The sequence below is a fragment of the Protobothrops mucrosquamatus genome, unplaced genomic scaffold (genome assembly GCF_001527695.2).
Source record: "Protobothrops mucrosquamatus isolate PMUCROS unplaced genomic scaffold, P.Mucros_1.0 scaffold25, whole genome shotgun sequence".
NCBI classification, from domain to species: Eukaryota; Metazoa; Chordata; class Lepidosauria; order Squamata; family Viperidae; genus Protobothrops; species Protobothrops mucrosquamatus.
Genome location: NW_015386410.1, coordinates 359,558 through 383,275, shown reverse-complemented (window position 1 = coordinate 383,275; position 23,718 = coordinate 359,558). Strand labels below are relative to the sequence as shown.

General features: G+C 42.7%; 1 protein-coding gene across 1 annotated transcript in view; it reads left to right on the top strand.

Moving 5' to 3' along the window:
• Window positions 1-16,163, top strand: part of SPHK2 (sphingosine kinase 2) — a 32,183-nt gene extending 16,020 nt beyond the window's left edge. Inside the window, exons 2-5 of the mRNA XM_015810947.1 lie at window positions 4,920-5,069; window positions 8,564-8,658; window positions 11,330-11,445; window positions 15,146-16,163. Coding sequence (XP_015666433.1) covers window positions 4,920-5,069; window positions 8,564-8,658; window positions 11,330-11,445; window positions 15,146-16,163 — 1,379 coding nt within the window. The remainder of the gene's footprint in view (window positions 1-4,919; window positions 5,070-8,563; window positions 8,659-11,329; window positions 11,446-15,145) is intronic.
• Window positions 16,164-23,718: the final 7,555 nt, after the last annotated feature.

Genomic DNA, 23,718 nt, shown 5'->3' with positions numbered 1-23,718 from the left:
AGCTATTATGATAGTTGAAGAAATTTGGACAGCACAAGCCTTAGATAAACCAGAACAGGATATTAAGGATTCAGTGTAGACTTCCAACAGAAAGTAACAAAGGAGAAGAAAAGAAATCTCAATAAAAAATGTCAACAAATGGAGAAAAACAGAAAATAAGATGGTTTCAAGATTAAAAATACTTCAGCCAAGAAAGAATCTCAAGAAAACTCTATCTCTATAGAAGCAAATGAAAGATGAAAATACAGATGGTCCTTAGCTTATGTCCAGTTGCTTAGCAACCGTTTGACGTTCTGTTGAACCTGTTGGGGGTACTTATGACCCAGATTCAAAGTTCCAATGGTCACCCCCTGGTCATGTGACCATACTTTAGACACTTGGCAACCAGGCCACATATACAGCCAATCACAGTGTCCCATGGTGATGTGACCATGGTTTACAATGGTTTTGCCAAAAACTGGTATTTATTTCCAGCTTTTAGCAAAACTGCACTCATAGCGAACATTTGGTTTGCTTTATGACCACCACAAAAAAGGTCATAAAGTCAGATTGGTCACATGACCATTTTACAACCTTCATAACTTATAGCAATGATGGCAGGCTTCATTATGGTTGTAACTTGAGGACTACCTGTACTAGAGTATAAAATACTTCACACAAAAAATGACAGAATCATATGCAGAGAGATATTATATTGAAGTAGTGACAACTCTTAGACCAGGGCTTTTCAACCAGTGGTACGGGTACCACCTGTGGTACATTGGCACCTGGCAGGTGGTATGCGACCATCCTAGAAAAGTGGTAGCGGAGGAGGGGAATGAGCTGAACCGGTGGCAGCACTGTACAAGCCTGAGCAAGAGATGGCTGGAGCTGCATGGCTGTCAGGGCTCAGCGGAAACGCCAGGATCAGCGCCAGATCCTGGCGCTTCTGCTGAGCTCAGAAGAAGCACCGATCAGCTGGAATGTTGGAGCATCTCCAGAGTCTTGTGATTTACATTCAGATGCTTGGCAACTGATTCATATTTATGACGGTCACAGTGTCCCAGTGTCATGTGAAGTGACCAAAACCTGCTGCAACCACCCAGCAGACGGGGGGAATAAAAACCAAACACCCCCCCACCCCCGCTGCCAATCTTCAACAGAAATGCTCACAACAATGAGAACCTCGGACAGGAGGAAGAGCGCCGCTGGGTGGGCAGGCGGGTGTCCTGCTCAGCTGTGGCTTGGGGGCACTTTTTTCAGTGCCATTGTAACTTCGAACAGTCACTAAGCAAACTGTTGTAAGTCGAGGACTACCTGTACTTTATCACTTTTTTCCTTTCCTTTTTTTTTGGTCATCAAGTTTTTGACACCTTGCTAGGCAACTGGTGGTGCTTGGATGTTGCCATATCCTAAAAGGGGTACAATGGGTGAAAAGGTTGAAAAGCCCTGTCTTAGACAATAAGGTACTATAGACAATTGCTCTAATGTCAAATTATTGTCATATAAGAATGAAGTAAATTATCCAATTATTATCAAATAAGAAATCACTAAGCTCAGCTGAATTACTATTGAATGTGTAAAGTTACAAGAAAAGAGTTTTGGAGTCCTTGGTACTCTCTGAGCTTGGTTGTTTTCTTGCAGACGTTTCCTTACCCAAACTAGGTAACATCATCAGTGCAAAAGAGAGTTAAATTTTTTAACTTCTCTATATCAACCAATGTGAATTAAGTCCATGCAACCAAGAAATTGGATAATACTGTCTTACATATCTATACCAAAGAAATGAAATGCAAAAAAAGTATGCACATTATTGAACTAATTCCTCATGGAAGTCAAGTTTCAGTGAAGAACTGGCAAAGAAGAATACAAAGTGTGCTGAGAAAGAAATTCTAAATAGCCAGACAGGGTTCAGAAAAATGTCAGAACAGAGAGCTAACACAGGATAAATAAAGAGCAAGAAAATATAGAAGATTCATCTTTGTTTTCTTCACAAAAGCAAGGCTGTTTCTTTATATAAGGATGTATAAGGCTGCCCTACTCAGGCAGTGTGACTGGGCAACATACAACCTAAACATAGAATAATATTTTTATTTATTTGTCAAGTTTCTACACCGCCCATCTCACGTAAGTGACTCTGGACGGTTTACAAACAAGTTAATAAAGAAGTATATAACATGACTAAAAGCACAGTTAAGAACAAAATAAAAAAACATTAAAATTTACAAGTTATCAATGTTAATGATAATTTAAAAACTAACCACAAACAACTGATATATAAATGCAAAAGCCAAGATGTAAAATGGCACAGAAAGAATTGTGATCATATTAAAATGTGGACTATTGTAAGGCTAATTGAACTTATTGGGAGATTTTATTGTTCTTATGAAGAAGCTCTTTATGGAAAAAGAACATACGCTAACAACTGAATTCGGAGAAATGGATGGTTTAGGGAAGGGAATGAAATGAGGGCACACCTCAGCCTCATGTTTACTGAGCTGTATACTGAATATAATCTTAAAAGGGCAGGACTGGAATAGATGACAGCTGAAATCAAAATAGCATTAGTGTTTTGCCTCGGGCAGGACTTGAACTGAACAGTTTCCTGATTTCTAGCATAATAAGACCTAACCACTACCCCAACTGGCTCTTAGCAAATTCATACTAGGCATCAAAGAACCGAAGGTGGTAGTTTTGCTTTCTTGGGTTTAAGAATATGTACCAATGGATAGTGTAGTGTAGAAATAAAGAGGAGATCTGCCTTCTTCCCTAAAATCAATAATAGACTAATACAAGATCATGATAATAAAAGTCAGAAGAATTAAACCAACAGTTGCAATGGATGTGGGGACAGTTTGAATGTGGGAAACCCAGATTCTAGAGCAGAGGTGTCCAAACTTGTCAATTTTAAAATCTGTGAACTTCAACTCCCAGAATCCCCCAGCCAGCTTGGAGTTGAAGTTCACAATTCTCAGTATAGATGCCTTCACTTTGCACTGGATAGAGGTTGACTTTTTAATAGTTATGCATACAGACACATCAGTACATAGGTAGATATAGAGATCCATGTGTGTAAATACGATACAATTCGGCGCCTGCAGCCAGCCTTGTAGCATCCTCAGAGATCAAGCCCACCGCACGAAAGGTCATTATTTAGGGCAAAGTATTGAAAATACCATTCAGACAGCTTTCAGATGCTGTGAGGTTTTAGTGCTGTCACGCTGAGTGTCTGTGACCTAAAATTAGCAGATTAGCTGCAGATCCTGAGAAGATCAATCAGTTATTTGGAACTGCAGGCTTCCTTTTTCAGCATTAATCTGTCTTTCCTTCTTGCCTGCAATTTGGAAAAGCTGCTTTTATCTCGTGGGTGGAATTTTGAGCAGGAAGCTTGCACAGTGTGGAAGGATTATTATTAACTACTGAGCTGGCATTTTTGGATGCCTTCATGAGAAACCAGGCGGCAGATTCTGCTTCCTGAAATGTGAATTTAGCTAGTTTACCTGAGCAAAGGCTGAAGTGATGTGATGCTTTTCCTTGCATTCTAGGAAGATATCCCATAGTGAATGCAATACTGTACAGAGTCCTTGACTTACAACTGCTTGTTTAGTGACCGTTCAAAGTTACAATGGCGCTGAAAAAAGTGACTTATGACTGGTTTTTACACTTACAACTGTTGCAGCATCCCAATGGTCAGATTTTGGTTGCTTGGCAACTAGCACATCTGTATAACAGTTGCAGTGTCCCTGGGTCATGTTATAACCATTTATAGCCTTCCCAACTAGCTTCCAACAAGCAAAGTCAACAGGGAAGTCAGATTCACTTAACAACTGTGTTACTAACTTAACAATGCAGAGATTCCCTTAACAACTATGGCAAGAAAGGTCGTAAATTGGGGCCAGACTCACTTAACAACTGTCTCACTTAGCATTGGAAATTTTGGACTCAGTTTGTGTCCCCAGGTGGAGGACTGCCTGTATGCAGTTTTACATCAGTTCAGCCTCATAACTGACTAAATTTCTTTCCCTTTCAGACATGTACCTATGGTAGGATTGCTTTCTTAAAAATTTAAACGTTGACTGTGACCAAATTTTAGAAACTTGCTATTCTTCTCTCATAACAATTAGTTTCTCTGCCTTTTCCACCCTTGTATGAGGATCCACTTGATTTATCTTTGGTATGTGCACAAATTAGAATATCAGGAGCTTTTGCTTATAGTCCCTTAATGTGTACAGTATGTGAAGCTGATTTTATCATAGGACTGGACCTTGTATTTTATACTTTAGTTTTGCACTAGATTGAAGATAAGTCCATGATTACTTATCCTGGTGTGAACAGCAGAAAAGGTTATTGGTAGTTCACTTCCTTCTAATCCAGGACATGGCATATATACTGCTTGAGTACAATCCGCAGTATTGTTAGGGACGCTACGCGTCCTCTCTATGACCAGTTTTTCTTGTTCCCTTCTGGGAGAGGGCTTCATGGTAGCCAACCAACCCACCTACAGCAACTAAGCCAGCACTCCACACACACACACCAATATTTATAGAGAGACGGCAGCTCCGATGACACTTTGCTCACACAAGCACGAAGCCGAAGACCCCAGCCTGAAGATGACGAGTGGGACCTCGTCGAAACGTCGCCAAGATACTCTCAATTTTACATGGGAAAAGACCCGAATACACACACATTTATTTATTTTTTTAGGGCAGGCAGCAGAATTTCATTTTTAATGTATGCCAGTGTGCTCATAGTATAAAATGACAATAAAGCTTCTCTCTCTCTCTCTCTCTCTCTCTCTCTCTCTCTCTCTCTCTCTCTCTCTCTATCTATCTATCTATCTATCTATCTATCTATCTATCTATCTATCTATCTATCTATCTATCTATCTAATTTGGTCAGTGCAAATGCTTAATCTTCTTGTTGTCTTTTCCTCCCTTCAGAGATTAGCTGTAATCTATTGCCACGTTCCCGCCGCCTGCTCCTCTTGCTCAACCCCTTTGGGGGCAAAGGTAACGCACTGCAGTGGTGTCAGAGTCACATCCTTCCCATGATTACTGAGGCAGATGTCAGCTTCAACTTGATCCAAACAGGTAAAAGCTCCAATGGGGAAAAAAGTGACCTTAAGAATAGTGGATGACTTTATCTCTTGACAGCCTTCCCCATGCTGGTGTCCTCCAGAATCCCACTGGCCCTGCAAGTTGGAATTCTGGGAATCACAGTTCATATACATCAGAAGGCCAGCAGAATGGGAGAAGTTGGCCCAGGAAAACCATAATTTATTTTTTAAGGAGTTGATGTTTTGAAGCCATCATGGGTGGAACAAGAATGCAAAGCTGATTTGTGGATATATTCAATGACTGTGATTTTCCAGGATACCGGTGGTGGTGGTAGTGGTGGTGAGGATAATGATAGTCTTTATTCTTTTTTTAACTAGTAATCCTACCTTGAACTAGTTTCTTATAGTGGCTAAGGCAGCAGACTGGAAATCAGGAGACTGTGAGTTCTAGTATCACTTTAAACATGAAACCAACTGGGTGACTGTGGGCTGGTGATTATCTTAGGAAGTAAGCAACAGTAAACCATTTCCAAAAACCCCTGCAAAGAAAATGTCAGGGACTTGTCTAGACAGTCACTAGGAGTCAAGTCAAGTCAAGTCTCAAAAACACACACATAACAAAATCCTGCTTATATTATGTGTTTGTTTCTTTTATATATCAAAGTAGTGAAAAATAACATTTTGGAGGCAATTATGGTCACAGAGTTCTCTAGGATCTGAAGGAAATAGTTGAGTGACCGTAAATTCTTGGACCAAAGTAACAGGATTTCTCTGCTCTCACTCTGTGCCACATGTGGAGTAGATCTCTGATTGATTTATCTGGGTTGGGGTGTCAAACTGCCGGTTGCGTCATACGGAGGGGAGGCCACGTCAAAAAAAGTCACGATACATCGTGACATGTCACGTGACAAGGCGAGTTTGACACCCGTGATCTGGGTGATGTTAAGTCAAGTGGTAGGGATTTCTCATTTCCAGTTTTTTAACCACGAGAACAGCAGAAGTGCTCCAAGTTTGACTATATTACACTACTGAAAGGAGAAAGTTAGAAGCAGGGAAAACTAAGTGTGGGTTTTGCAAAATGTAATGTGAACTGAGTTAACTTTTAACATCCCATGTTGACCACGAGGTGGAGAGGAAAACCCAACATTATTGAAATAAAATCTATTACGGGTAGCCCTCGACTTATGACCATACTTCAGCCCAACATTTCCGCTAAGTGAAACATTTGTTAAGTGAATTTTGCCCAATTTTACAACCTTTTTTTGCCACAGTTGTTAAGGGAATTACTCCAGTTGTTAAGTTAGAAGACAATTGTTAAGTGAATCTGGCTTCTCCCTGCTTGTCAGAAGGTTTCAAAGGTGATCACATGACCTTGGCACACTGCAACCATCATAAATCTGAGTCAGTTTGCCAGGCATCAATTTTGTGTCAGTGTGAAAAATGATCATGTCATTTTTTTTTAAGTGCCATTGTGAGTTCAAACAGTCACTAAATGAACTGTTGTAAATCGAGGATTAGCTGCATTCTATTTTGGGAGTTCAGGTTAGTGCACTTACTTTATTGGCAAATTAAACCAAGATGCTTCAAAATTCATCAAAACGGAAGAATAGACATGTGTTTACTATTCATGTTTTCATCAGGTTAATCTTGGAAAGATAGTGGAATCAATCTCCAAACAAAAGTTAGATCATGTTATGTGTAGAAGTGGCGGCTGCAACCAACAGTTCTCTAAAGCAGGGCTTTTCAACCAGTGGTACGGGTACCACCTGTGGTACATTGGCACCTGGCAGGTGGTACACAACCATCCTAGAGAAGTAGCGGGGGAGGGGAATGAGCTGAACCGGTAGTAGCACCGCACAAGCCTGAGCAAGAGAGGGCTGGAGCTGCAGGGCTATCAGCTCAGCGGAAGTGCCAGGATCAGTGCCGCTTTCCAGCTGATCGGCGCTTCTTCGGGGCTATCAGGGCTCAGTGGAAGCGCCAGGATCAGTGCCAGGCTCCAGCTGGAGCTCGGTGCTGATCCTGGTGCTTCTGCTGAGCCCTGAAGAAGCACCAATCAGCTGGAATGTTGCAGCATCTCTAGTGCAGCATTCAGGTGCTTGGCAACTGATTCATATTTATGATGGTCACAGTGTCCCAGGGTCATGTGAAGTGACCAAAACTTGCTGCAACCACCCAGCAGATGGGGGGAATAAAAACCAAACACCCCCCCAACCCCACCCCTGCTGCCAATCCTCAACAGAAATGCTCACAACAATGAAAACCTCGGACAGGAGGAAGAGCGCCGCCGGGCAGGCAGGCATCTTGCTCAGCTGTGGCTTGGGGGGCACTTTTTTCAGTGCCATTGTAACTTCGAACAAAGCGAACTGTTATAAGTCGAGGACTACCTGTACTTTTTTCCTTTTTGGGGGGGGGGGGTCATCAAGTTTTTGACACCTTGCTGGTGATACTTGGATGTTGCCATATCCTAAAAGTGGTACAATGGGTAAAAAGGTTGAAAAGCCCTGCTCTAAAGAAATAAAGCCTCTAAATGTTGATGCCCCATTTCTGAAAATTTGAAATCCAGCTGCTAAACTCAATACTGTTTTCATCCATGGGGAGTGAAAGTTTTCTAGAGCCACCCACATATTTAAAAAAGATATAGAGAAAACTAACAGCCAGAGGATCCATTGGATTCAGTGAAATTTTGCTAAAATAGGTTTTTTCACAAAATGACCTGCTTGGTGAATCGTGGTTTCTTGTAGAAAACAATGAAACGATCACCATAGACAATTCTGTGGAGCATAATCCATAAACATCTGTGAATTAGGTTAACGAAAAAAAATCTCAAAATTCAGGATGAGATATTAGAATTTGCTATATCTGCCTTTGCTTCAGGGTTCTCCAGAGGTCAGGATTGACTAGCATCTGCAGAATGATCTTCTAGAATCTAGATATACCAGTTTTTACCAACTAAACATGAAGCTCTTGCAACATTTGAGAACAGGCGTGTCCATAAGAACACTTGCAGTATACAAGAGAGGGGAAGCTGTGAGGTTTTGGGGGAGGGTGAAAAATATTTCTCCAGCCAAGCCTTCCCTAGGAAACCTTTTAAAAAAAACACACAATTTCCCCTCCGCCTCCGTCCTTCTCTCCAGCTTTCTGCACCACTGAAAATAATTATGCTTCCTGCTGCTGACAGTTGCATTCAGTCATAAACACAAACCTCCTCACCGAAAGCTTTGCATAATCACTAAAATACAATTAGAATTAATTGTTCACCAAAATGCGGAAATTACAGCCATTTACTTTATAGCCCCAGATTTTCATCCACGGTGCCAGTCACACACACTTGTGCAATAACTTCAGCCATTCAGTAATTAATGCAACAGCTTCTTCATTCCATATACTTATAAATAGCCACTTCCTTCTCACAGAAGACAAATCACAGTTGTCACCAAGACACCAGACACTGAAGCAAGCTGTCAGGTCAGAAAAGAGACTTGGAGGAGCTCAGCTACTTAATGTTATGCCTGTCCTTGTCTTCCCCAGAGAGACAGAACCACGCCCGGGAGCTGGTGCAGAGCATCTGTTTAGATGAATGGGATGGTATTGTGGTCATTTCAGGAGACGGACTTCTTCATGAGGTATCGTTCAAACAACAACAACAACAAAACTAACCAGTGGAAAAAGCTTGCCTTCAGATGTTGTGGGTGCTTCATCACTCGAAATTTTTAAGAAGAGACTGGACAGCCACTTGTCTGAAATGATATAGGGCAGGGGTAGGCAACCTTGGCTCTTTTATGACTCGTGGACTTCAACTCCCAGAATTCCTGAGCCAGCATGGCTCAGCTTGGAAACCTCTACCTTTCCCCTCAGCATGGCTGGCTCAGGAATTCTGGGAGTTGAAGTCCACGAGTCATAAAAGAGCCAAGGTTGCCTACCCCTGATATAGTGTCTCCTGCTTGAGCTAGAAGGATCTCCTGCTTGAGGACTAGAAGGCCTCCAAGGTCGCTTCGAGCTCAATTCTATTCTAAGTTCAAAAAGACACCTGCTCATACTCACTTCCAGTTACCTGTAGAGCTCCTTTGCTGCTTCTCTTAAAACTGGAAAAAATTAAAATTTTCTGGTCTATTTGGGTGGGGTTTGGGGAAGAGAAGGCCTCTCCTTCCACCTTCTGTCTAGATGGGGGTGGGGAAAAAGAGGCTAATTGAGAACATAGGAATTTACTTGATTTTGTGTTGTATGTTCTTCCCGATATCTTCTTCCTAAAAAATATTACCAAGAGATCATATGTAAATATTCCTGAGATAGGTGTTTGCCTACATTAGCTGAACTTTTCCCTCCAGGTATGTTGGATTATAATTTCCACATGCAGAAGTCCTTGACTTAACGACCACATTTGGGACTGGAACTTCCATCTCTAAGCAGTGCGACTATTAAGGGAGTCACACCTGATTTCACAGCTTTTGTTTTGCTGTGGTCGTTAACTGAATCACATGGTCCAATGAATCCAGCTTCTCCCCATTGGTTTTATCTCAGACGTTCCCTCTGAAAAGGTCGTAAACGACATAATGTGGTCTTGGGACTCTGTAACTGTTGTAAATACAGGTAGCCCTTGACTTACAGCCATTCATTTAATGACCGTTCAAAGTTACAACAGCATGACAAACGTGACTTATGACCGTTTTTCACACTTAGGACCATTGCAGAATCTCCAGGGTTACATGATCAAAATTCAGACGCTCGGCAACAGACTCGTATGTCTGACGGTTGCCGTGTCCTGGGATCATGTGATCCCCCTTTTGCGACTTTCCGATAAGCAAAGTCAATGGGGAAGCTAGATTCCCCTAACAAAAGTGTTACTCACTTAACAACTGCAGTGATTCACTTAACAACTGTAATAAGAAAGGTCATAAAATGGGGAGAAACTCACTTAACAAATGTCTCACTGAGCAGTATAAATTTTGGGCTCAATTGTGGTCCTAAGTCGGGGATTGCCTTTACATGCCAGTGGCTAAACATGTGACTTTTGTTCATGTGACCGTGGAGACACTGCAACGGTCATAAGTGCGAGGACAGGTTTTACTTTTTTCAGCACCATGCTAACTTCAAATGATTGTTAAATAGAAGTCAAGGGCTACATGTAATGGAAGGGCATAAGATCAGAGAAAGAGGGACTGAATTGTTGCATATCCACCGCAGAGAATAATGTTGCGTTTTGGAATCCTGTTGATTGATCAGGAGGGTTTTACCCAAAAAAATTCCTGTAGGATTCCTTGGAAGAACATATAAAACAGCAGTGCTGGATTTCCTACTATGCTTGTATGGTCTCCTCTGATTATTATTATTTTTTTTGATGAACTGCATTAGAAGTACAAGTGGTCCTCAAGTTAATGGAGCCTGCCTATTATGGTTGTAAGTCATGATGGCCAGACAATTTTATGAACATTTTCATTAAGTCATTTGCAGAAAATCAGAAGTAAAGGCCGGTTTTCACAAAACCATTGTAAAATCTGGTCACTGTGACCAGAGAGCACTGCAAATGACTATAAATGTGGCCCAGTTGCTAAGCCCCCAAAGTGTGGTCATGTGATCATGGGAGGGGCAACCATTGTAATTTTGAATCTGGATCATAAATATTTATTTATTTATTTATTTATTTATTTATTTATTATTCCAATTTGTATCCCGCCCTTCTCCCGAAGGACTCAGGGCGGCTCACAACATTATTAAAAACAAAGAGAGACCCACACACCCCACCGAATAAAACCAAATTAAAACCAATATTTTAGTGTTGTAATAATTAAAATTTCTAAAAAACCCAATTTAAAAATCCTCCCTAGGCCAGGCCCGCTTGTTGGAAGAGCCATGTCTTGAGGGCGCGGCGGAAAGTAAGGAGATCCGGAATAATCCGGATCTCGGGGGGTAGTTCGTTCCAGAGGGCAGGGGCACCCACAGAGAAGGCCCTCCCCCTGGGGGTCGCCAGCCGACATTGCTTGGCCGACGGCACCCTGAGGAGACCCACTCTGTGGGAGCGTACCGGTCTATGGGAGGGAATCTGTGGCAGAAGGCGGTCTCGGAGGTAGCCAGGTTCTATGCCATGGAGCGCTTTAAAGGTGGTAACTAACACCTTAAAGCGCACCCGGAAGGCCACTGGCAACCAGTGCAGCTCGCGCAGCAGCGGCGTTACATGGGAGTGACGAGTCCCTCCCAACACCGCCCGCGCGGCCGCAGGTCATAGTTTCGAACAGTTACTAAGGGGCCAGTCATAAGTCGAGGGCTACCTATGTTCACCCTTCTCTGCTTTCCTTTCAGGTTATTAATGGTTTGATGGAGCGTCCTGACTGGGAGGAAGCAGTTAAAATGCCTCTGGGGATTCTTCCCTGCGGATCTGGGAATGCCGTGGCAGCAGCTATTAATTGTAGTGCTGGGTAAGTGGGAGACCCTCTCTAAAATATAATGCAGTGGGGCTTAGGCCTAGTACTCTTCAACATCTACATCAATGATTTGGATGAGAGGATAGATGGGGAACTCATCAAATTTGCAGATGATGCCAAGCTGGCAGGAGTAGCCAACACTCCAGAAGACAGGCTTAATATGTGTTTAGAGCTCAAAGCATTGTTAGAGATCCCCACCCATCCACTTTATGGTCTGTTTCTGTTACTCCCCTCTGGGAGGAGGTTTCAGAGTATTTCTAGCAGGACTAACCAATTCTGTAATAGCTTTGTTCCCTATGCCATCCGTCTGGTAAACTCGCAAGATTCGTTTTTCTCGCCATACACTTGTATACATAACCCGAGCTACTATAGGCTGTTATTTCTCTGTGTCATATAATATATGTGGGTATATGCATAATTCTATATTAATTTATTTATTTTTATCATATTTATGTAGTGTATATTGGAGGTGGTGACCCTTTGAGAGCTGAATGCAACAAAATTTAATTTTGATGTTTGCCATTCAAAGTGACATTCAAAGTGACAATAAAGTTATTATTCTATTCTAACATACAGAAGGATCTTGACAGACTTGAACACTGGGCCCTATCTAACAAAATGAAATTCAGTGGTGAAAAAAGTAAGATTCTATATTTAGGCAAGAAAAACCAAATGCACAGGTATAGTATAGGGAGTACCTGGCTCAATAATAGTAACTGCGAGAGGGACCTCGGAGTCCTAGTGGACAATCAAATATGAGCCAGCAGTGTGCTGCAGCTGCCAAAAAAGCCAATGCAGCCTAGGACTGCATTAACAGAGGGACAGAACCAAGATCACACGACGTGTTAGTACCGCTCTATAAAGCCTTGGTAAGGCCACACTTGGAATACTGCATCCAGTTTTGATCACCACAATGTAAAAAAGATTGTAGAAAGAATAGAGAAGAGCAACAAAGATGATTAGGGGACTGGAGGCTAAAGCATATAAGGAACGGCTGCTGGAATTGGGTATGTCTAGTTTAATGAAGAGAAGGACGAGGGGGGACATGATAGCAGTGTTCCAATATCTCAGGGGCTGCCACAAAGAAGAGGGTGTCAAGCTATTTTCCAAGGCGCCTGAAGGCAGGACAAGAAGCAACGGGTGGAAACTAAGCAAGGAGAGAAGCAATCTAGAACTAAGGAGAAACTTCCTGACAGTGAGAACAATTAACCAGTGGAACAACCTGCCTCCAGAAGCGGTGAATGCGCCAACACTGGAAGTTTTTAAGAATGGTATAGGGTTTCCTGCCTGAGCAGGGGGTTGGACTAGATGACCTCCAAGGTCCCTTCCAACTTTACTATTATTATTATTAGGAAGCAACGGATGGAAACTAATTAAGGAGAGAAGCAACCTAGAACTAAGGAGAAACTTCCTGACAGTGAGAACAATTAACCAGTGGAACAACCTGCCTTCAGAAGCGGTGAATGCTCCAACACTGGAAGTTTTTAAGAAGAGACTGGACAGCCATTTGTCCGAAATGGCATAGGGTTTCCTGCCTGAAAAGAGGGTTGGACTAGAAGACCTCCAAGATCCCTTCCAACTCTGCTATTCTGTTCTGTTCTAAAATCCTGGGAAGGGGTGGCCATTGCCCACCATGATCCTAGCCTTGCACTTCTGACCCAAGCCAGAAAGTGGCAGCATTTGAATCCTGTGTTCTTTAAGGTTCAGTCCTTGGATAGGGGAAGCTAAACCATGTACGAGTATCGGGAAGCATTCACAGAGAGTCTTCTTTCTTCTCCCACAAATAATAACTTTCAGCTTCTCTGTGTCTGCCATTCACAAGCGAAGCTTGCAGTTACACGGCTTTGAAACTGGCCCTGTAATTAATTAGATAAAAGTGTCCTTTTTGAGAAGGTAGATTTGCATTTAGGAGGGCAAAGAAAAGCACTTGCATCAATGGGCCCTCTTTATGGTGTGGGGTAATGAACATCATAACCATTTGCTAAGTTTCTATCCTGCAAAACCCATGCCCTGCCCTGCCCTGCCCCACCCATGTTTCACCCTCCTAATACTGGTAACTTGTAAGAACATTGACAGTGAGTAATACCTGGCTGATCATGTCTTGGATCCTTAGCTAAGGAGGGTCAGGCCTGGCTCCTACTTGGATGGGAGATTGCCAGGAAATAGCAGGGCTGGAGTGTAATGTTCAAACAGGATCCAGAACGAAGGCGGTAAACAACCCACTTCTGAAATAGAACCAAGAAAAAGTGTGTTACCAGAACTTGAGCTTGATCCAGAGACTTTCCCTTTCATTCTGTACTTATAAAAACATGTGATTCCCCCCCTTTTTTTTAGAGTTTGAAAAAGGACATAAAAATAGATGGGCTAAGTCTCTCTAAGAATTCAACATTTTCATGTTTTCCTTGTAATTACTCAACTCTCCTCCCAAGCCAAAAAGAATGAAAATGTTGGTCCTAACCTCCATGTATCTATGTATTTATCACATTTTTACACCACCCACCTTACCTTGTGACTCTGGGCTGTTTACAATAAAAATTATTCCTTTAGATTTGAATAGAAAAAGCTCACACAGGCTTAAGTGCCCCCCCCAGGAAAATCTTGTGATTAAGAACTGATATATACCTTTTCAGCCCCTATGCACAGCAATTGTTTCTGAGATCTAGCATTTTGAAAATCCCCTCTTATTTAATAATAAATAATAATAACAACTTCCCAATGCATGCGAGACTGGAATGAAGGCAGATTTCTCTCCCTGTAGGGATATGTATGTCTTGAGAAGTATCAGCAAGTGATACATATCTGAATCAAATATGACAAATATTGAATTATGTCTGTCAGTGACTACTGCAGGCAGCCCTCCAGGAGATAAAAACTAAAAGTTAAAACCCCAAGTGCATCCTCCAGCTGTAAAACAATTGTCCATCTAAGTCAGGGGTAGGCAACCTTGGCTCTTTTATGACTTGTGGACTTCAACTCCCAGAATTCCTGAGCCAGCCATGCTGAGGAGAAATGAAGAGGCTTCCATGCTGAGTCATGCCGGCTCAGGAATTCTGGGAGTTGAAGTCCACCAGTCATAAAAGAGCCAAGGTTGCCTACCCCTGACCTAGTTTATTTCCTAAATTTGCAGGTAAAAGTAGATTTCCTGTACAGGTAGTCCTTGACATACAACCGTTTGCTTAGTGACTGTTCAAAGTTACTGAAAAAAGTGACTTGTGACCACTTTCCCCATGACTGTTGCAGCATTCCCACAATCACGTGCTCAAAATCCAGATGCTTGGCAACTGACTCATATTTATGACGGTTCCGGTTTCCTGGAGTCACATGATCCCCTTCTGACAAGCAAAGTCAACAGGGACGCCAGATTCACTTAACAACTGTGTTACTAACTTAACAACTGCAGTGATTTACTTAACAACTGTGGCAAGAAAGAACACAAAATGGGGCAAAACTCACTTGACAACTTTCTCGCTTAGCAACAGAAATTTTGGCCTCAATTGTAGTCGTAAGTCGAGGACTACCTGTATATTGTTTCTAAGTGCTTACTCAGTGATGCTGTCCTGCCCTTTCTGTCCTTCCAAAGAGATGGAGGTTGATAGATGGATTGGATTGGACTGGACCGGACTGCCATCCACTTGGCAAACGACTCTGAGCAGTTTTGATTGTTCTGTCTCTGTTTTTTTGTCCCATTGGCCAGGTTTGAACAGGTCTTGGGCCAGGAGCTGCTGACAAACTGCACCCTTCTGCTCTGCCATGGGGCAATTTCTCCCTTGGACCTGGTCTCCATCACCACCGCATCAGGCACCCGTGTCTTCTCTTTCCTGAGTGTGGCCTGGGGCTTCATTTCAGATGTGGACATCGAAAGTGAGAAGTACCGGCACATGGGCCCAGCCCGGTTCACCTTGGGGACCATGGTTCGCCTGGTTTCTCTCAACACTTACCGGGGCCGGCTCTCCTACCTTCCTGCTCTTGGTTGTGCAACTCATCGGCCGATTTTGCGCAGTATCACCGTAGCCGCCAATGGGAGCCTTCCCTTCCAGCACCTGCCCCTCCACCGCACGGTCTCTGATATGGGCCTTTGCGAGGAGCGCCAAGCCTTCCGCCATCGTGAGATGGAGTCAGCTGAGGAGCCCACCCCCTCACCTAGCTCCCCACCTTCTTCTTCCAGCTTCCAAGCATCCAACTTCAGTTTTGAAACCTTGTCAGAAGTGACAGTTGACAAGGAGTCCCAGCACACCGATCTGCCCAAAGTTCTATCAGACCGGTTGCCTTCTGCCCGGCAAATGCATGGCCCTCTGGATGACTTTCTGGCCCCACTTGAACAACCGGTGCCCAAGTCCTGGGTGACGGTGGAGGACGATTTTGTGCTGGTTTTGGCCATTTACCAGACTCACTTAGGGGCAGACCTCTTCACCATGCCCATCGCTGGCTTTAATGATGGTCTTATCCATCTTTGCTTTGTCAGGGCGGGTATCTCCCGGGCAAACATGATTCGCCTCTTCTTAGCTATGGAGAAAGGCACTCATTTTGAGCATGAGAGTCCTTATTTTACACACCTGCCTGTCCGAGCTTTCCGCATAGAACCTCTCACTCACAAGGGAATCATTACCATTGATGGGGAACGGGTGGAATATGGGCCCATTCAGGGACAAATCCATCACGGGGTTGCCAACTTAGTTACTGGGATCAACCAGTCTAAGCTGACTACCTTCTGACGGATTGTGTTAATTGTCTTACAGAGACTAACAGTTCTAATTTGACTTCTGTTTCCTTCGATCTGTTCTCCAGCCACTAGAGGGCAAGATGCTTAAAATGACTCGTTACCCTTCTAGGCATTTGAGCATATACATCTTATATCCTATTAATGCATCTATAGATTGTTTTGACCATTGCTTTCCAAGAGATGCAGTCATCGACAGGCTGCCTCAAGATTTTCCATCACTCAGAAGCCCCTGGGCTCCAAGTCTCTTGGTTTGAGTGAGGTGGAACACAAATGTAGTGCCCTCATACGTATTTTTAATGTCTCAATTATTGACCTGGGGTTTCCATAATTCCACCCAGCATTTCCTTCTGTCATAATTTTCCAACCCTAAGTTAGCTCTTCTTCTAGAGATTAGAGGCATCTTGCCAATAGGGCTTAGAGGCATCTTTCTCACTATTGAAGGTTGGAGACAGTAAGCAGCTGTCTATCTACCTTATATTTTTGCCAGTCCCTTAAAAATCCTGGTTTACTTAAAGCTATAGGGCTGGGATGGTGGTTTAGCTCAAGATATTCCAGAGGAATTGAGCACTAAGGCTCCCACTGCCCTTTAGTCCTTGGAACTCAAATTAGCCTGACTTTTCAGCACTTGGTTTAAAACACTGGACTTTGCCTTTAAGCAAAACTTTATGTTCCACTGGTGAAATGGGATTCCTCTGCCCCCTTTCTCCAAGAGGCCGGTCAGTCCCCTATTCCAAGGTCTCGCCCATCTTTTGCTCACATTTCAAAAGAGCTAGAGCAGGGATAGTCAACCTTAGCTCTTTTATGACTCGTGGACTTCAACTCCCAGAATTCCTGAGCCAGCATGGCTGGCTCAGGAATTCTGGGAGTTGAAGTCCACGAGTCATAAAAAAGCCAAGGTTGACTACCTCTGAGCTAGAGGATGGGGACTGAGCAAAGTACTCATTTACTGTAGAGGCCCTGACGGTTCCGCTCTTGACATGCACTCTTGCACCTGTCCTCCATATAAACTGGAGTTGGGAAACTTAGGTCCCTCCAAATATTGCTGGACTACAAAGCCCCCATCCCTGATTGCTGGTCAGATGGGCTGGGGCAAAGGAACAATATTTGAAGACCACAGGTTTCCTGGCTTCCCACCCTAAATACAGGCCAAGGGAACGGCCCCTGAAACTGGATTTTGAATATACGGATAATTTGCTAAACGCTGTTTGTTGGAGTGTTTTATCTCTGGGTTTTTTTTCCAGATAAGTTAATTAAGGCCAATTGTTTTGTCTTCTCTCCTGGTTTACAGGGGGTTGCGTTTGGGTGGTCCTGCTATTCTTCCTCTCCATGGATGACCAAAGCCATATAAAGGAAGGAAGAAGACCCTATTTTCTGCAACCTACAACTGTTGATTTCTAACCAGCTTATGGTATGCTAGAGGGAGCGTAAAATACCATCTCCCTTTCATATCATGACTTGAAGGTGGCTTCATTTTAGGAATACACTGGATGAATGTAACTGGATTTTTCTTGTGGGAATAATTGTGTTAAGGTGGTTGTTTTTCCCCTCCCCACCATGTGGGGGCTAACAACCAATTAATTAAATTGATCCAAAACTGTAAGAGATAAGTGTCTGCATATGAGACAAAGCTTATAATATGTGTTCTCCCTCTCTTTCTCTGTTGTAACTAATTTCAAACCAGGAGACCAAGTTGGTTAACATCTCTCTTGTCCGACTTTTCCCAAGCTCATATACAGTGATAATCCCTACAGCAAGTAATCGCTTAGACTTGAGTCTCAACTCGCTTCAGGTTCTATGCCAACTTTAGTAGAAACTGGCTGATCTCAAAAAGCTGAGCAGAAGTGCCTGATTAATACTTCAGTGAGAGAGCACCTTGGAAAGCCAAAACTTTAAGAAAGCTGTAAAAAATATCCTGAATCTGGGAGAAAAACAGCAAACTGCGTCTGTAATTCTTCCAAGAAAACTTTGTGGACATAAACACTGCAGGAATCAACCTTTTTTGGCCTTCCCTGATCTGAGCGCGGGTTATGCTGTAAACATGGGGAAAGATAAATGTGAAGGCATGAGACTTTCTCCTTCATGTGGACGTTTTGGGACATGTGTCGTGCAAATTTGGACATACTCTATTGCTCTAGCCTTTCTCAGCTCTGTCATCTAGCTCCAAGCTGGAAGAAAGCATGTGAGTGAAGAAGCAGTGTGTAAAGATGGCTGTTCCTCATGGTTTGTCTGCCTTTTAGGAGAGTTACAAGAAGAGGATTGAACAGGCAAAAACGACAGCAAAGTAAAAGAGGGGCCAGTTGTGAAAGCACAGAATCCGGCCCATAAAAACAAAGAGGACAAGGCCAGAAGCTGATACCTTGGGATGTATTTCGTTAACTAGATCATAGAAGCTTAGATATTTAGGCCTTCCCGAGTCTGACCCTTCCGTAGTGCAAAACATCCAAATTTAAACATCCCTGATAGGAGGCTGTGTACGGTCCAGCTGAAGTTATCTACAAAGAAGAGCCATCACCTTCCTTAGTCATGAGCTTCAATGCTGATTATCTCTTGTTAAGAATCCTTTTTCTTGTGTTCAGTTGAAATCTGCTTCCTTGTACTTTATATGTATTACCCCCTGTCCAGCAGATTGAAATGCGAGTAAGGCGGTCTTGACTTTATACTGCGTGATACTTTTGGGCATTTGAAGAGAGCTACTAGATCCCTGCTCCATCTTGTCTTTTCAAGACCCAGTATTCCCAGTTCAATCTTTACTCTTACGAGTTAGTTTCTATCCCCACCACTGCCACCATGCAGTAAACATAGTGTGGCTTTGTACTTTGCCTCAGTTGCAAGCATCCTGATGCTGCTGGGTCTATGGCAAGGATGAGCAGAAAGTAGATTTGGATCCATTGATCAAATGTAGATGGAGGGGGGAGTCCTTGTTAAATATTGGCAGCAGCAGCAACAGGAACTTGCTGGAAGTGAAGCAACTTGCTGGAAGTGAAGTGAACCGAGTGTAATATGGATTTTGGGGATGGAGAGTGACCCATACAGGTAGTCCTCGACTTAGGACCGTAATTGAGTCTGCAATTTCAGTTGTGATGGTCATAAATTGGATTGCCACATGATCACGGACAATTTTACAAGCTTTTTTTGCGGGGGGGGGGATCGTTAAATGAATGCTATGGTTGTTAAGCAAACCCATTGTTCGCTATGGCTGGGTTTTATTTTTTGCCAGAAACTAGAAATAAAGGCTGATTTTCAGCAAATATGATATAAATTGTGGCCACGTGACCACAGGTGGTTGCAAATGACTACGTGCAGGCTGGTTGTTCGTGCCCACAATACAGTCACATGATCTTGGGGGAGGCAGATGTTAGAACTTGAAATCCGGGTTGCAATTAGCTTTTTCGAACTCTGTTGTAACTTCAAACAGTCGCTAAGTGACTGGTCTTAAGTCGAGGACTCCGTGTATATCCATTTCTGAATGCCATCACAAATTCCTGCCTTTCAAGTTGCATCCTAATTGATGCTTTGATTTTCTGCTAACAGACATGCTTGATGGAAGGGGAAAGAAAGGGTAATGCAAGTCTGAATCCCTCTGTCTGCTGGACCATGTAGAGAGGACCTCAAAGTGTGTCCAAAAAATAAAATAAAATAAAATAGAGCATTGGGAGCAGGATGGCAGAAAGTCAGTGCTGGTGGACTCCAGGTGACAAGTCGGAGCATGTCCTCCCCATGGATGAAAACCCCTCTTCTCCCCCTTTTAAAGACTATAAGTTGTTGCTAACCTCGTGGGCAGCGTATTAAGAACGATTGCCCCCTCAGCTGCTTGCTGCTCTTTAGCAACTGCAATAATATTTATAAATAATATTGCACAATGCACAAAAGTTCCTTAGCTTGAGCCTGGCTATGAAAACGGGTTGAATTACCACGAAGTATTTGTAAAAGCTGCTGAAGGAAGAATGGGGTGCTAGCGTTTGGCCCCTTCGGTTAACTGTATTGAGAAGTTTACTAGACGCGCTCTCTCTCAAAGTCGTAATATTAACAGCTTGTCACTTATATATGCACATAGGAGTAATTCTTGGATTGCTTGATTAATTTTGAAGCCAGTAGAATCGCTGAATTCACCTTTCCCCCCCTCTTTTCTCACTTTTTCCTGTTTCTATGTATATATCTGTGCTTGGGTGCTGATACTTGCCCTAGCCCAGGGGTAGGCAACCTTGGCTCTTTCATGACTCGTGGACTTCAACTCCCAGAATTCCTGAGCCAGCCATGCTGAGGGGACAGGGAGAGGTTTCCAAGCGGAGCCATGCTGGCTCAGGAATTCTGGGAGTTGAAGTCCACGAGTCATGAAAGAGCCAAGGTTGCCTACCCCTGCCCTAGCCTAATGAAGAATTTTGTGGAAGTCTAGAAGGTGAGAAAATACCTTTCTCTTTGCTGCTAGCCTTATAAGCCCCTCCTACCTTGGTCTTGGGGCAGAGTAAGAGCCCAGTTCAAAATAAAGATGATAACAGGCAAGGCTGTGTATCTTTGGGATTTGCTGTAAAATTTAGGTTCCCAAGAAAGCCATTTTTACGGTTTTACAGTGCAACCCTATTTTCCTCCCTCCATTCCTCCCTTCCTTCCTCTTCTGTCCATCCATTCCTCCTTCCTCCATGTCTTCCATCCCCTTCCTTCCTTCCCTCCCTCACTTCCAACCATTCTCTTCAATAATCCCTTTCATATGTTTCTTTTTGACCCCTCTCTCCCTTTCCATCTTTTGTTTTCCCAGCCAAATTCTCTTCCCAGAGACCGATCCCTTGTAGACCACTTGAAATTGGTACACAGGCAACATGGAGCTTATTCATGTTCCTGCCTCTTGGCAATTTCACAAGCTTTGGGTAATGGCAAAAATGTGAATCATATTTTTTTTAAAATATCCTGCAACACTTGCAATTGGTAATGGGATAGGGACCATCCGAAGGCTTATTTTTAATTTAAATTAATTTATTATTTGATTAAAAACATTTATTTTGCACAATCAAGGCTTATTTACATTGCACATTTAAACCAGTTTTTCCCTAGTTGTCAGGACCCCTGATCAGAAGACCCTGATAACTAATTCTGTAAAGGGGCTTCCAGAATCCTTAGCAAGTCTTCCAGTGAACTGTTTTGTTTTCAACCTGGTTATTTGAAGGAAATGTTAATTCATTATGAAAAATGTAGTTAGAGTGATCAGTTGCTCAACAACATAGAATTTTTTAGCAGCCGTGATAGAACAATTATGTAGAAAGAATGATGTTGGCTCTATTCTACTGGAGAGAATTAAATCCCAATTCATTATTTCATTATTTGAATGGATAAAGTCTGCCCCTCACTCTTTTTTTCTGTCTCATCTATTTTATAAGATGGTTGAGGGATTTTTTTAAAAAAAAATGGGAGGGCCATCATATGGGTCTGCCTTAGGCATGAAAGCCAACTGGGTGACTTTGGATTAATTATCAGAAGACTGATTTCTAGTCCCACCTTAGGCATGATTATGGGCTGAGAGACTATGACTGTCTCATTACTTGGGTGGTGTTCATGTTTATCACACACCGCAGCATTGGTATGACCCCACGTGATTTTGTGTTCCAGGGTTGCTGAAATTAAGCAAAGTTGAAAAAGGAGGAAGAGTAGGATACCTCGTAGAAATAATTTTTCATCCCCACCCCCAAGAAAAAAGAGGAAATATAGATTAAATAGGGTGGCCAAATACTTAGCTGGTTATATTATACTTTGCAGTTGGAATAGAAGACATTGTAAAAAGAATAAAATGGCTGAAACCCAAGCTCTGCTGACAGCTGCTAGAATTTTATGATTGCAGTGTATGCTGGGAAATGTAGTTTTTGTGAGTAGGAAGTGGGCTTTTGTGAGTAGGAAGTAGTTCCTTTCAGCTGTCTCAGTAGATGACATTTGAAATGTTGTTTTCTTGCAATCCCACTGCCACCCCTAGGAAACATTTCCACACTGGCAGTGTCATTTCCATTTTGGATGGCCCTATTAAGTTTGTGTGAATTAAAACTTGGCTTGTGCCCTTTTCTGTTTGCAGAGGTTTTGTAAATGGTCACAAATAAATACAATCTTCTTATTCTTTTATCCTACCCTTTCGACGGCGTAAAAAGCTTGCATTTCTGATGCAATTCTGTCTGGTTAGCATAGCCCAGGAGTAGGCAACCTTGGCTCTTTTATGATTTGTGGACTTCAACTCCCAGAATTCCTGAGCCAGCATGGCTCAGCTTGGAAACCTCTCCTTGTCCCCTCAGCATGGCTGGCTCGGGAATTCTGGGAGTTGAAGTCCACGAGTCATAAAAGAGCCAAGGTTACCTACCCCTGGCATAGCCCAAAAGACTTTTTCTCTCATCTCCAATTGGTAAAAGATTTTTATTTTTGCCCCATCTCCAGTTTTGCTTAGGCTCTGGAATACAATGCTCCCACTGAGATTAGATTACTATAATTCTTGTTTCTGAGGCAGCCTTTAGACACAATCTGGAAACAAAACCTCCATATTGTGGCTGTTTCATTTGTAGCTCAGTTTTAAGTACTAGTTTTGGCTTACCAACTTTAGCCAACATTAAGACCCCATCAATTGCAAAGGATGCCCCTATTTTTTTTCTGCCTGGAATATAAACTCCAGGGCTTTGAGGTTCAGCAATGCGAAGGGTCAAGTTGAAAACACAGTTTTTCAATCATGATCTCACTACGGTAGAATAAACTTCCAACTGGGTTTGGCAAACTGCTTATTGCCTGTTTTTAATGGAGTGGTTGCTTATTTGTTTATGGGTTGTAATGTTTTTCTAGGTCAGACATTTAAATTGCCTGTTTGCAGCCCTGGTTTGTGTTAAGGCTTTGTTGTTTGCATTATCTGAAAAAGAAAAAAACACCACAGAAGTTTTTCTGGCTCCCAGGTGGCTTGGCCAACTTTTGAAGATGCCAAGAATTTGTACCAAGCTGCTTTAGAAACTGTGAGAAAAAAAAAAAGGAGGGAATGGCATCAATACATCTCTTTCCATTAGCAAATGCTGCTTTTTGCGTTTCTGGCCCTTCGCTGCAAAACCTTCACTGTAAAATCTGGAATATTGTGCTGTCAGGATAGGCACATCTTAATTAGAGGCATAATTCTCTCTTTCCACAGCATCTATTTATTTTTGTCCCTCGATGCATTCAGCCTTGCCTGTTAGTTCCTCCTGCCTTACTCCGTCTCCTTCCTAGACAGTCATCAACTGTGTAATGGAGGCTGTTCCAGTCTCAGACCACCACCCCTTCCTTTTTAGCCAAGGCATTTTTCTGATTCTCCAGCTGTGGGAATCTTGTCCTCAGCACATAACAACTGAAGAAAATGGAGGGGGGGGGGAGTAATTTGGGATGTTTATCTGTCTGAATATATTGTAGAGTTTAAACATTTTGTCTCCAGCTGCCTCTGCTGTGTTGCCTGTCAGCTAAATAATGTTTAAAGTGAATATTCTACAACTCCGTAAAACAACAGCAAAGCAAAAACATCCTATGCAATAAAAGCAATAGCATGAAGTCCTGGTCCTTGACTTTGT